Consider the following 13,908-nt stretch of genomic DNA (forward strand, 5'->3'; position numbering starts at 1 on the left):
GTATGCACGTCATGCCTTCATATTGTTGACTTGGGATTGCCTGGAAGCGACGTTTATTCGTGACCTCCAGGTACTCGGATCTAATCTCTCTCTTTTCTTTCCATGATTGCATTACAGGTGACACGGCTCCATTGGCGGAGCCGGAATACATCGCACCGGTGCCAGCGGATCTCCCGACAGACACCACGCCCGGCACAGCACCGGTCGCTGCCCCGCAGCTGGACACCGGCCTGCAGTCCTCCAGTGACGGCGGCCCTTCCGGGACACGAGAGTTGCTGCTGGAGTACCGTAGGCAGAACCTGGAGCAGAACCAACAGGTAATCGGTCTGCTTACAGAGATCCGGGACAGCCAGCGGGAATTCCACACGGCGCTCAAACGTACTTTGGTGAACATCGATAAGACTCTCAGCCAGATGTTATACTGCAAGCAGTTGCGGCTGGCCCGTGACCTGGCGGTTCCCCTGACTGACCTGTTTCCTGGAAGCAGAGCTCCGGGGGCCCCGCGGGCTGCAAGTTCCGGGAGTGACGATGAACAGTCCGCGGATTGAAGCCGGAGGATTCTCCATCATCGCTCCCATAGGATGAGCGAGGGAGCCGCAACGCTGATGCGTCATTGTTTCACTTCTTATTGTACAGATTTGTTTGTACGGCCTTCCGGTGACAACTCTCCCAGCCTCATTCTCCTCCATGGCACCCCTCTGTCCCCCGACATTCTCTATGTTCATAAATCTGGGTTTTATTTGGATTTAAACTTTTGCTTCTTGATTTATTGCTTCAGTGTGGTTTCATATTAGAGGTGCACCGAAATGTCAGGCCCAAACCAAAAATGTTCTTTAGTTTCACTTTTTTAAATAATACATTTTTATTTTTTTTTATTGATTAAAAAAAATAATATTTTTTAATTTTTGTACTTTACTTTTAGGGGCTCTGGGAAAATATTGGGGGTCTAAACAGACACCTGATATTTCCCTTTTCAAATAGAAAAAGAGATTGGGGGCGCAGAGCCCCCAGGGACGCACAGAGCCCTCTGAGAGACGCACAGAGTCCCCAGGGAGACGCGCAGAGTCCTCGGAGCCCCCAGGGACGCGCAGAGCCCTCAGAGACGCACAGAGCCCTCAGAGATGCACAGAGCCCTCAGAGATGCACAGAGCCCTCCAGAGACGCGCAGAGCCCTCCAGAGAGACACGCAGAGCCCCCAGGGACGCACAGAGCCCTCCAGAGAGAGGCGCAGAGCCCTCCAGAGAGAGGCGCAGAGCCCTCAGAGACGCACAGAGCCCTCAGAGAGACACACAGAGTCCTCAGACGCACAGAGCCTCCAGAGAGACGCGCAGAGCCCTCAGAGAGACGCGCAGAGCCCCCAGGGACACACAGAGCCCTCAGAGAGACGCGCAGAGCCCTCAGAGAGACGCGCAGAGCCCCCAGGGACGCACAGGGCCCTCAGAGAGACGCACAGGGCCCTCAGAGACGCACAGAGTCCCCAGGGACGCACAGAGCCCTCAGAGAGACGCACAGAGCCCTCAGAGACGCGCACAGAGCCCTCAGAGACGCACAGAGCCCTCAGAGAGACGCGCAGAGCCCCCAGGGACGCACAGAGCCCTCAGAGAGACACAGAGTCCTCAGACGCACAGAGCCTCCAGAGAGAGGCGCAGAGCCCTCAGAGAGACGCGCAGAGCCCCCAGGGACGCACAGAGCCCTCAGAGAGACACAGAGTCCTCAGACGCACAGAGCCTCCAGAGAGAGGCGCAGAGCCCTCAGAGAGACGCGCAGAGCCCTCAGAGAGACGCACAGAGCCCTCAATCTCTTTTTCTGCAGCCACTGTTATCAATGATCAGGAATCCTCTATATTGAGTGTTTCATTCATAACATGAGGACAGAGTATGTTTACTATAACCACAATCATGAATGAACAGGAAGTGATGTAGTCATTGTGCTCAAAGCCCCTCCCCTTGGCAGAGTAAGGGCACACGGAGGGTACAATATTCTACCGACCTGTTGAATGCGTTTGTATGAAAACTGCATTGGGGCACCCAGAGCTGCATTGTGGGATTGAGTCGCATGCTCTCCACACCCAGAAGTCCCGAGTATTGTTCTTTGCTTACACATACATACATGAGCAATGCGTAGGTTCACTTTAAGGCCTACTCTCGTGCAGCGTGCCTGTTACCAAGGCAGTACTAGGCGTTTAGGTTAGGGGCAACAGGAGCTATGATGGAGTGATGCCAACCTGGTTTGATCCCTGTGGATTCTCTCCTACCTTGAGCTACACCTAACTCCTCCACAACCTAACCTCCTAGTGATGTTACAGTTGTGGGAGAGTTAGGTGCAGCCGACCCTTTCATGAACAAATGGCAAAGCTTAGTGGTGCCGAGTAAACCTGCAGCTGTCATGTTCTTTGGTATCTGAGGCTCAGTAAAGCGGCATGGAAGGGGGTGGGGCCAGGCACCTCCAGGCAGCCATTATTTCTATAACAGAGGGTCCCGCTTTGAGGGGCTCCCATGCACATCAGTGGAAGCTACGAGTGACCGATCCTGGTACACTCGCCACAGCAGCTGCAACAATAAACACGGACGCCATCCAATCAAAGGGAATGCTTTTATTGTCAACCAAACTCCTCCCAGTGAAGAAAACCGGAAGGGGGCGGGGCCGTTACCACCAGCTAGTGTAAAAAGGCAGAATACACGCCGGATTTTTACGGTGGAAGACAGGACAACGAGGGGGCCCCATGCCGAGTGTAAACAATGGTTGTGGGCCACAAACTTTTTGATTTTTGTGGGTGGAGTTTTTGTAACATGCAAAAACAAAAAAGATGTAACAGCTCCCCCCCCTCCCGGTACGAGGTGTTAGAAAGACGTCTGTTATCATCTTTAGAAACTACATCCGCGCGACTCCACCCTTCTGACATACGCAGGGACAGAAGAAGAAATGTTCCACGTTGTCACCTGTTCTACGTTCCAGGGGGGCGGAGCTACACTTTAAGGTGCCATGTTAAATATATAGACTACAAAAATAAATCAAAGTCCGACCAATGGCCCGTCTTCTATTTCGAGGAGAGGTCCCCTTTTTCCAGTCTGAGAGATTTGGGACCGTGGAAGGAGGATCAGGAGGTCGATGGTGTTCTTCACCAGTCTTGGTCCGTTAGGCTTGTACAGGCTCTTTAAGTCCCTCAAGTGCCCGTTAAGGCCGTTGGCCTCAGAGAACAAGATGGCTGATGATATCTGGTGGCCAATTGGATTTTTTTGGGCCTTCTTCCTCATAGGACTACCTCCCACAGTCAGGTGGACATCTCCTTTAAGACTCATGCGTGAACTCTGTTGGTATTAATGTCCCAATGTTGGGTCGGAACCAGGAATCCAAATTGGACTACGAGGCAGTTGATGAGAAGTCACATGACTTGTTGAGTACTTCTTTACAGCCACCAGTTGTCTCAACCGCCAACTGGTGTGACAACAGTCTTGATGAGGTCCTTGACCAAAGCCTTCACAGATCCTGCATGTAAGGGCGCGGCGACGGCGGTGAGGTGGAGTACGTGCAGGCTGTGTCTCTGTGTTGCCCGGGATGAGAGGTTTGGTAGGACGTGGAGGTGGATGAGACATGGCTGTAGGAGGAAGAAGTGGCGGGCAGGTTGCCATAGGACGCCCGGTTGTAGCGGGCTGGCGGGGTGGGCTGACACGGCAAAAAAGCCCCAGAGATGGAATGGTCCGAGTAATGCGTCTCTACGGAAGACGGCGGCGGAGAGTTCTCGTAGACTGAGCCGTCCACGAACTGGGAGACTATGTTCAGGACTCCGATCCGCAGGTCCAGCTTCTTGCTCTCCGGCGCCCTTTTGAAGTACGGCAGCAGGCTGCGCAGGAAGGTGACGTCATCGTCGTTCATGTTCTGGAAGAGGTCAATCTCCGGGGGGGCTTCGCCCAGCATCTTCCTCTGCTCCTCGTGGTACCTCTTCTGCTTGTCCTGCATGCTGGCCATCATGTCTATGATCTTCGCCTCAAAGTCGTCCGGTGGCCTCATGGCGATCTTGTGCTTCTTGGACGATTTGGAGGCCTTCGGAGATGGCGTTGATGGCTCCACCGACATGTGGAAGGTGGGGGTTATAGGAGGTGGCGGGACTGGCGAGATATGGACTACAGGGGGCGGCGTTGGTTCCTCCGTTTCGTTAACCTCCGATGCCACCAGCGTGTCGTCCTCGCTGATGGTTGTTCTTTGCGGTTCGGAGAAGTCGTCCTCGTCCTCAGTGTTGTTGGCGTTCTTGCCTTTTCTGTTAAAGAGAACACATGTATACCTGTGTTTCAGTTAGAGGCATCCATCACCATTGATTGAATTCAGCTCTCCTATACTCTTGGAGGTTCAGAACACCCAAATATGTTGCCTTGTTAACCAATAACTCGCCATGGTCTTGGCAGGCCCATGGACCATGGAGAAGTCACCCTACTGAAGTGCCCAATAGAGGTAAGAACCCATTTCCAGCATCTACTGAACTCTAAAATATTGCCTTTGTCTAAACTTTCCCCGTATAGTCCTAAAACCATCCAAGCCCGAGATTTGCCCATCTATGGAGATGGCCAACCTAGACAGATGGACCTTTGCCATGCGTAGCAGATGCTCATATTGTAAAATTAGGGTTTGTACAAGGGAGAGGGTCTAAGAAGATGGCTCTTAGATGACAAACCCATTGTGAGATCTGCCTAACTATGGAGATGGCCAACCTGGACAGATGGACTTTTGCCATGCATAGCAGATGCTCATATTGTAAAATTGGGGTAAATGCAGATGGTTCTATGAGAGCTTCAAAGACGTGGTCCTCATTCAACTACCGCTTCCGCCCCAGCCAGTTAGGGTTCGTAGAGGGGAGAAGGTCTAAGATGATGGCCCTTGGATGACAAAGCCATCGTGAGATTTGCCTACCCATTCAACTACAGCTTCCACCCCAGCCACTTAGGGTTCATATGGGGGAGAAGGTCTAAGATGATGGGTCGCAGGTGACAAACCCATCGCGTTGAGACATCTCTGCAGGCAAAAAAAACGTTGGCCCGATTCAGCCAATTCCAGAAGATGGGGCAATGGTCAGGATGCTTATGGCCACCTTCAGACCTCAGCAGATACCCAGATAGATCTCTAGGAAAAAGTCAACCTGTTGGGTTCTTCCTGTGCTTTGTCAACTCGTGATATGGTCTTCAACAAAATGGCGGTTGGGCCAAATTGCTATTCACGGTCTATGACCAATTTTAGTCTGTGTAACCTGCTTGGCTGAACATGTTTATTTGGAACTGGTGCTTGGCGGGAGATGAAAATGTAGGCCAAGTGCCCCTATTTGGCATCTGTGTGAAGCTTCTCAACGGCCACAAGTTTTTATGGTCACTTCCATCCCAGCTTTCCTCCAATATCAACATAAAGCTTAACTTATGGGACCTGTGGGAGGAGCCTGACCAAGGAAGAAAGGACATGAAATCCAGAAGAGAGGTCGCATAACCAACCATTTTTGGGTGGTCCACTCCTTTTCATTACAGGAGCCACTTTCGTTCCTGACCTGAGAGGTCCACCCTATGAAGGGGACCTGTCAGGACTAACAATGGCAGCCTCCATATTTCTTCCCGAGTAGGCCTCTCACATCTACAAAGCTTGGTTGGACATCAAAGGATGACCTTAATGTCCAAGCTCTGAGTGCGCCTATCTCCTGTCCAAAATCCTCCGCAACCTACCTGTACCCGCCTTATACACCCTGGACTCTGTTACATCCAAACACTGCCAACTAGAGCTGCAGCTAACGATTATTTTCAAAATCGATTAGTTAGCCGATTATTAAGTTCGATTAATCGGTTAATCGGATAAACTATAAAATAAAGTTTAAAAAATGGCTCCAGTGATAGGACTACTAATTTGACTTTGACGGAGTGCCACCAGCTTGGTGTAGGACGGGCCCCGGCCACAGGATCTGACCACCTCCAAGAGCTCCACCTCCAGATGAAAGTACTTACTCCCGCCTCTCCATGCTCCTCTTCAGAAAGTTGAGGTCCTTGAAGAAGACGTAGGGTTTCTTCTTCTGGTTCCCCGTGAGTGCCTTCCCTTGGCTCTCGTTGAGGTCCCTCCGATACCGGTCCCTGGCCGAGCGCCACCGAGTCTGGATGTCTTTAGCTGGAAGAGCAATTCAAGAGAGACAAGAGGGGCAAGAGGACACCATTATGTATAGGGAAGGGGTTCTCTATGGTAAAAGGGAGCGTGTCCTCCCCTGTGATGTAATACTGTATTAAGAGAAAGGGCTGGAGTATTTTTTTTATGAACGTGAAAGAATATTTGATGCATGGAACCGCCCCCGTTACCCTTGTGGGGGTTGGGAAGTATTTGTTTCGGGCCCGTAGGCCACAGATGCCCTTGGCAGAAGTGGGCGGGGTTTATTTCACCTTCCTCTGGAGCCAGGACAAGCCGCTGCCCCGTGTCACATACCGGCCCGGCCGGTTCTCACCTCTCTGCTTTTTCTGCCGGTCGCTGAGGATGGCCCAGTCCGGGGTCAGCTGCTCGCACACCTCGTCCCAGACCTTCTTCTTGCGGTAGCGGTCCGAGTAGCGCGGGCACTCCGTGTCCCACAGCTCGGGCCGCTCATGGACCATGGTGATCAGCTGCTCCAGGCTGATGTCCCACCGCGAGCTTCTCCCCGAGTGTGGCTTCCCTGTTGGGTGAGAGCAAGACCGCGCGTCATTGGTCAGCGCCCGGGAGGGCGTGTCAAAGGGTCACCTGACCAAAACCTCCAGCTGGATCTTATGCCCCTCATTTGCATAAAGCGGGTAAAAACCCGGCGCTGGATACCAAAATTCCATTGGGATATCAATGCCGATTGGCAGCTCCGGCAGCACTTCCCGAAACGGGATCGCCCCGTTCACCCAGAATTGTTTCGCGGCAGGAAAACCCAAAAGTGCCGACGCGTTTCGGGGGTAACCCTCCACCTTCTTGAGTTCAGCTGCTCTAAGTGGCGGGACAATCGCCAAAGATAAGAAGCCTCGAATCTTTGCCACCTGAACACCCAAACCCTGTGGGGGGGTGTTTCCCCCGAAACGCGTCAAGGGGGTTTTCTGTTTACATGTGTCTCTGCCCCTTTTCACGTCCTGAACTCCAGGTCTTCAAAGCTCCTGATGGGCATAATGTGACTAGTGTTGGACAAGAAGCCAATATGCAAATTAGCTATTGGGCAGATGTGCTTAGCCCATGCCCAACCCCCCCACCACTGCATCATCACAACTCATGCATGTACCCCCTGGAAGGAAGCTGTGGATCGCGTAAAGGTTCCGCCCACATTGGACGGCGGAGGTCTGGAAAACTAACGCCGCACAACTGTTAAATTCAATCCCCTCCTGAATGCTTTACCGGCGCATTTCAGACGCAGCTCAACGCATTTTACAACCCCGGGCTACAGAATGAGATATCCAACTTGCGACAGGTCCTCTTATGCCCCCATATTTAGTCCCGACGCACCCTCGGCATTTACTACTCACTTAGCAGCATGTGGGCGGGGTTTCCCTCGTCTGTATCCGGTGGCGCCGTCTGCTCCTCGAACTGACCGTCCATGTGGTTGGCCATGGCGTCTCCGGGGTCTGGGAATACAGAGAAGAGTAAAGCCCCGCCCTCTACTGAGATGTATGAAGGACCCCTGTGTGTGTGGGGAAGGGGGTCACAAGGGGGCGTGTCTACCCACAAGGGGGGGCGTGTCTACCCTCCTGAGGTTACCACCCACCTGCACTGATCTGGGTGGGGATCTCCTCCTCTTTGATCTGGACGTAGATCTCCTCCTCCTCCAGCTTCACCACCGGCTGAAACTCGTCCTGCAAATGTCAAGTCAAAGATTTAATGGGCGGCACCGGTCCAATAGAACAGCGTGTAAGAGTGCGTTTTGACTTGGCCCCTTCCACTTCTTAGTCCAGCTCCTCCCCTGAAGACTCCATTCTTCTAAGCCTGAAACGGTTGAGGAGACTCCACCAGGCCTCCTCTGATGGTCCAGAAGCTCACACCTATTTCTTCCGGGACCTCCTACAGCTCCAACCAAATGGCAGCACGTCCAGAGTCTCTGACCTTTCCCTCTACGAAGTCTTCAGTCTATGGCAAAAAGGGGCCACATGTGGCCCTTTGGTGTTTTCAATGCCCTTGGACCCCTGTAGTCCATACTGTGTCCCCAGTCTCTGACCGCCTCCTACAGCACATCTCCAACCACTCCAGTACCTCGTCCAGAATCTCCATTTCCTCTACTAAGTCTTCAGTTTATGGCATTCTTCTGAAGCACAAGGGCCACATGGGTTTTCATGTGGCCCTTGGACCCCCATAGTCCATAGTGGGAGCTCTGGTTTGTAAAGGGACTTTAATAGTCGTGGTCTCGACTAGTCACGTGCCCCCGTCTCTGATGGTCTTCTACAGCCCATCTCCAGTCTCTACTCTCCAATCCGGGGTCTCTGACCATTCCCTTCCGTCTGAGTCTTCTCCAGCACAAGGGCCACATGTGGCCCTTTGGTGTATTCAGCGTGTGGTCCTTGGAGCCCTGCAGGCCATATTGGAAGTGGTCAGTCTCATGTCCCCAGTCTCTGATTGTCTTCTGCAGGTCCTCAGTCTAGGACAGTCTTCTATAATTTGTGGCCCCTTTGGTGATGTCAGGGGCCACAGATGAGTCCCCTACACAGCTCTAAGTGGAGGCGGGGCTCTGTCTGACGTGCCGCATCTTATATGCCCCCCCACCCCCCACCTGGAGGTCCAGCGAGGACATGCTGTGCTCCTCTGGTTGGCCCTGATCCTCGTCCATGTTGGATGGAGGCTGAACAGACAGACGACGGGACTCCGGAACCTCCGGGCTGAAGGGAAAGAAGGGGGAGGGGTTATAGATCTGATCAGGTGCAACATTGCTCTATTCATCTACACAGAAAGGCAATATAAAGTACAGACCCCACCCCCCTGTGATTGGCTCTGCACAGAGCTGGAGGTTAGGTGTCAGCCATCCCCTGCACATCTCCAGGGAGGAGATGCAGAATTGACGTGAGGATGACACAGGCTGATCATGTGATCACAGCATGGGATCTCTATGTATATACAATGTATACTGATCTTTATGTGTATATACAATGTATCCCTATGGACACACATGCGCTCTGGGCCCCGCCCCCTCCTCCGATGCCCCCGTCCGCGCTCCTCTCACCCGGCCAGCGGCGCTCTGAGTCTTCCTGCTGCGCTGAGAAGCGGAAGCCGGGCCCGCCCCCCTCTTTCCCGGCCGCTGATTGGCTGCACGCACGTCCACTTAGACCACTCAGCTTTTCAATCCCCCTGAACGCTCGCCCGCTAGAGGCCGGGCTCCTCCCTCCAGCGCCGTGTCTCCGCCCCAGACTCCGACAAAATGGCCGACGTCTCACCACAATTCCGTTATTGTACAATAAATTAGGGCTGTGGTCATTATAGGGACATAACCGGGCCGGTGCCGGTCGGGGTGCAATGGATCTGCTGGAAAGTAAACTTCTGCTGTATGTGTGTTTATGTTCTTCAGTGCTGGAGTGATGACATATGGATGTGATTGGAGGGTTATTGATATATCAGATCCACATAAGATAGGGGTTTTAGTTATGGAGAACCCCCAAAGGTGAGAGGTCAGGAGATCTAGCGGTGTCCCTGTATGATCAGGACCAATGGATGCTTGGTTATGGATTTGATTGGCTTCTGCAGGGCATAAAGTGGACGGACAGACAGACAAAGAGTGAGACGGAGGAACAGTAAAGCACAGTCGCTGTGCTGATTTACTAAAGTCCATATATAATGACAGTCTATACATAGAAAGAAGGTTTATAAAAACACATACAGGGCTAGCTTATATCAAAGAGAACCAGTCCTGCCAAGGCTGACGCAGGAATCAATGTCCAGGCTACAATTTATTCTGACTTCCAGCTCCAGTCGGCCCCGAAACACGCTGATTCCTAGCCCTAGAGTCCTCCTCGGGCCAAGCCGATGCCTAGCTCTAGAGGCCTCCTCAGCTCAAGGTGATTCCTAGCTCTGGAGTCCTCCTCGGGCCAAGCAAATTCCTAGCCCTAGAGTCCTCCTCAGCCCAAGGTGATGCCTAGCCCTAGAGTCCTAGCTCTAGAGGCCTCCTCAGGCCAAGTCGAATCATAGCCCTAGAGTCCTCCTGAGGCCAAGCCGATTCCTAGCCCTAGAGTCCTCCTCTGGCCAAGCTGATGCCTAGCCCTAGAGTCCTCCTCAGGCCAAGATGATTCCTAGCCCTAGAGTCCTCCTCAGGCCAAGATGATTCCTAGCCCTAGAGTCCTCCTCAGGCCAAGATGATTCCTAGCCCTAGAGTCCTCCTCAGGCCAAGATGATTCCTAGCCCTAGAGTCCTCCTCTGGGCCAAGCCGATGCCTAGCCCTAGAGTCCTCCTCAGGCCAAGATGATTCCTAGCCCTCGTGTCCTCCCGAGGCCAAGCTGATTCTTAGCCCTAGAGTCCTCCTCAGGCCAAGATGATTCCTAGCCCTAGAGTCCTCCTCAGTCCAAGCTGATGCCTAGCCCTAGAGTCCTTCTCAGGCCAAGGAGATTCCTAGCTCTGACTGCCAGCTCTGGAGTCCCCTTTAGACAAAGCTGATTTTGAGGGGGTGAAAGCAAAACCTCTCACATGATCTCAATATTATTGTTCAGATTCTTGTGTCAGCCCCTCTCATGACTGGTTCTCTTCAACAAACAAAATTTGGCATCAGTGATGGTCACGTGTCCTTGCCCACGTGGATTCTCTCGTGCTGGGCGAGGTAGGCCTTACACAGGAACCGCTTGCCGCAGGTGGGGCAGGCGAAGGGCCGGTCGCCGGCGTGGATCTTCTCGTGGCGCACCAGGTCGGACTTCTGGGTGAAGCGCTTGTCGCACTGCGCGCAGGAGTACGGCTTCTCCCCGGAATGGGAGCGCTGGTGAATGACCAGGTGGCTGTTGCTGATGAAGCTCTTCCCGCACTGGCCGCAGCTGAACGGCTTCTGCCCCGTGTGGACGATGTGGTGCTTGGCCAGGTGGGACTTCTGCGTGAACCGCTTGTCGCACAACGGGCAGCCGAACGGCTTCTCGCCCGTGTGGACCCGCACGTGCGCCACCAGCCGGGCGTTGTTGCTGAAGCACTTGCCGCACTCCGAGCAGGGGAAGCGCTTCTCCCCCGTGTGGACGATCTGGTGGATGACCAGGTGGGACTTCTGCGTGAAGGACTTGCCGCACAGGTCGCACACGAAGGGCTTGTGGCCCGTGTGGGTCTTCTGGTGCTTGAAGAGGTTGGAGCTCTGGTTGAACTGCTTGCCGCACTCGCCGCAGCAGTACGGCCGCTCGCCGGTGTGGCTGCGCTGGTGCTTCACCAGGTACGAGTTGCAGGAGAAGCTCTTGCCGCACTCTGAGCACTGGAAGGGCTTCTCGCCCGAGTGGATCCGCCGGTGGATGATGAAGTGGGAGAGCCGGGTGAAGGCCTTCCCGCAGTCCTGACAGATGTACTGCTTGCGGTTGCCCGGCGAGTCGGCTTGGTCGGCATGGGGATTCGGGGAGATGTCGCACGCCTCGTAGGCTGAAAACAGAAGCAGAGAAGTCAGAGCAATCCTTCCTATGCATCGTATTCTCTTATACATAACCCAAGACCACAGCAGGTATGTCGCTGCCTACGGCTCGGCAAAGATTTAGGCCGATCTGGCAATTTCCTGGTTTGATGGTCATGTGATCTCAACCAACCCCCAGTTGTGCTAATCCTTGCATGTCCGAGGTCTCACGAGTCCCCAACCTCTCTCTCTCTGCATGTCCGAGGTCTCGGGAGTCCCCAACGTCTCTCTCTCTCTGCATGTCCGAGGTCTCGGGAGTCCCCAACGTCTCTCTCTTTGCATGTCCAAGGTCTCGGGAGTGCCCAACGTCTCTCCTCTTTGCATGTCCGAGGTCTCAGGAGTTCCCAACGTCTCTCTCTCTCTGCATGTCCGAGGTCTCGGGAGTCCCCAACGTCTCTCTCTTTGCATGTCCAAGGTCTCGGGAGTGCCCAACGTCTCTCCTCTTTGCATGTCCGAAGTCTCAGGAGTTCCCAACGTCTCTCTCTCTCTGCATGCCCGAGGTCTCAGGAGTCCCCAAAGTCTCTCTCTCTCTCTGCATGCTCGAGGTCTCAGGAGTCCCCAACGTCTCTCTCTCTCTCTGCATGCCCGAGGTCTCAGGAGTCCCCAACGTCTCTCTCTCTGCATGTCCGAGGTCTCAGGAGTCCCCAATGTCTCTCTCTCTCTCACTATCGGGGTATATCTGGAGCACTGAGTGCTGGCAGCAGACACAGACACGGACCCCGAAGGCCATTTCCTCTCAGCACTCACTCGGAGCAATCTCCACAGGAATTTCCTCTTCTTTGACCCTCATTAGGCAAGCCTCGTTCACGTCCTCCTCCACTTTTGGCACAACTATAATGTTCAGACTGTCCTCCTGCTGGGGAAGGTAAAATACACAAAGAGACAGGATCCAAATTACAAAGCCATTACTGCAAATGAGCTCTTACTGTAGAGAATCACTACTGAAGATAACCTGCACTGCTTTTACCATAGAGAACCTGCACTGCTTTTACTATAGAGAACCTGCGCTGCTTTTTTCATAGAGAACCTGCACTGCTTTTTTTCATAGAGAACCTGCACTGCTTTTTTCCATAGAGAACCTGCACTGCTTTTACTATAGAGAACCTACACTGCTTTTACCATAGAGAACCTGCACTGCCTTTACCATAGAGAACCTGCACTGCTTTTACCATAGAGAACCTGCACTGCCTTTAGCATAGAGAACCTGCACTGCTTTTACTGTAGAGAATCTATAAAAAAAAACTGTACACAATTTCCACAGCTTACCTGAATTCCCTGCAAATTGTCTTCTTTCTTAATATGAGGAGAACAATTAGGGCCGGGACATCGCTCTGGCGTGGTTTCGTTTTCCTGTGTAACTGTAGGAAAGACACAATCACCAATCATGTCCAGCTGCAGATCCCGCCCCCTTCTCTACAGGAAGTGGAAGTCTCCTCTTACCCGGTGATGTGAGGGGCGGCTCATTCTCCATCACGACGTCCTTGTAGAGATCCCGGTGTCCTTCTAGATACTCCCACTCCTCCATGGAGAAATAGACAGAGACATCCTGACACCTTATAGGAACCTGACACACACAATGATACAGTCACCACCCAGACACATCCCTTGTCTGTTCCTGGATCATGTCCCAGAATTCCCGGCACTGCTCACCTCTCCCGTCAGCAGCTCCATGATCTTCTGGGTGACTTCTAGAATCTTGTTGTCATGGCTGCTCCCCGGGGTCAGGGCGGGAGGTGGGGGGTCATCGTACTTCTTCTTAATGGGTCCATAATCCTAATAAAGAAGATGGAACATATATGTCTGCTCTGACTGTCACATGGTCTGGGAGTGGGCGGGGTTCAACATCAAGAAGATCCGAGAGAGAGGAACTGCATGAGCCATGAGGGCGTGGCTCTGGGTGTGTCCAGGAAGCCTAAAGAAAGAAGGCGGAGCTCTACTACAAAGGAGAGCTAACAGGCGGAGGAGCTCTGAAGAGGAGAGCAGAAAAGGAGGAGGAGGTTACTGAGAGTGTAACGCTGAATGGCCACAAGCACCCTCCACTGCTTCAGATTCAGACAGGAAGTGCTCCTGTCTGTTTATATTATGTAAACAATAACAGTGAAGTCATGTGACCTCCCAGAATCCTCCTCACCTCTCCGGTCAGGTGTGTGTTTTATGAATAGAGATACAAGTGATGTCATGTGACCTCCCAGAATCCTCCTCACCTCTCTGGTCAGGTCTGTCTTTTATGAATAGAGATGTCATGTGACCTCCCAGAATCCTCCTCACCTCTCCGGTCAGCAGGTAGATGATCTCCAGGGTGAGTTTCAGTATGCGCTCGGTCAGGTGACTCCGGTCGGCGTCCATCC

At 53.1% G+C, this 13,908-nt stretch overlaps 2 protein-coding genes and 1 long non-coding RNA gene across 3 annotated transcripts in view; 1 reads left to right on the forward strand and 2 right to left on the reverse strand.

Annotated features, from left to right (window-relative positions):
- LOC108788099 (zinc finger protein 62 homolog) overlaps positions 1 to 13,908 on the reverse strand; it is a 949,422-nt gene that overhangs the window by 131,758 nt on the left and 803,756 nt on the right. The window lies entirely within an intron of this gene.
- The window catches only part of LOC108788072 (zinc finger protein 850-like), a 138,558-nt gene that overhangs the window by 68,137 nt on the left and 56,513 nt on the right, over positions 1 to 13,908 (reverse strand). The window contains exon 8 of the mRNA XM_018557805.1: positions 10,751 to 11,461. Coding sequence (XP_018413307.1) covers positions 10,751 to 11,461 — 711 coding nt within the window. The remainder of the gene's footprint in view (positions 1 to 10,750; positions 11,462 to 13,908) is intronic.
- LOC108788120 overlaps positions 13,813 to 13,908 on the forward strand; it is a 14,820-nt gene continuing 14,724 nt past the window's right edge. The window contains exon 1 of the long non-coding RNA XR_001941314.1: positions 13,813 to 13,894. This is a non-coding gene — a long non-coding RNA (uncharacterized LOC108788120). The remainder of the gene's footprint in view (positions 13,895 to 13,908) is intronic.

The sequence above is a fragment of the Nanorana parkeri genome, unplaced genomic scaffold (assembly GCF_000935625.1).
Source record: "Nanorana parkeri isolate BGI_ZX_2015 unplaced genomic scaffold, ASM93562v1 scaffold305, whole genome shotgun sequence".
NCBI classification, from domain to species: domain Eukaryota; kingdom Metazoa; phylum Chordata; class Amphibia; order Anura; family Dicroglossidae; genus Nanorana; species Nanorana parkeri.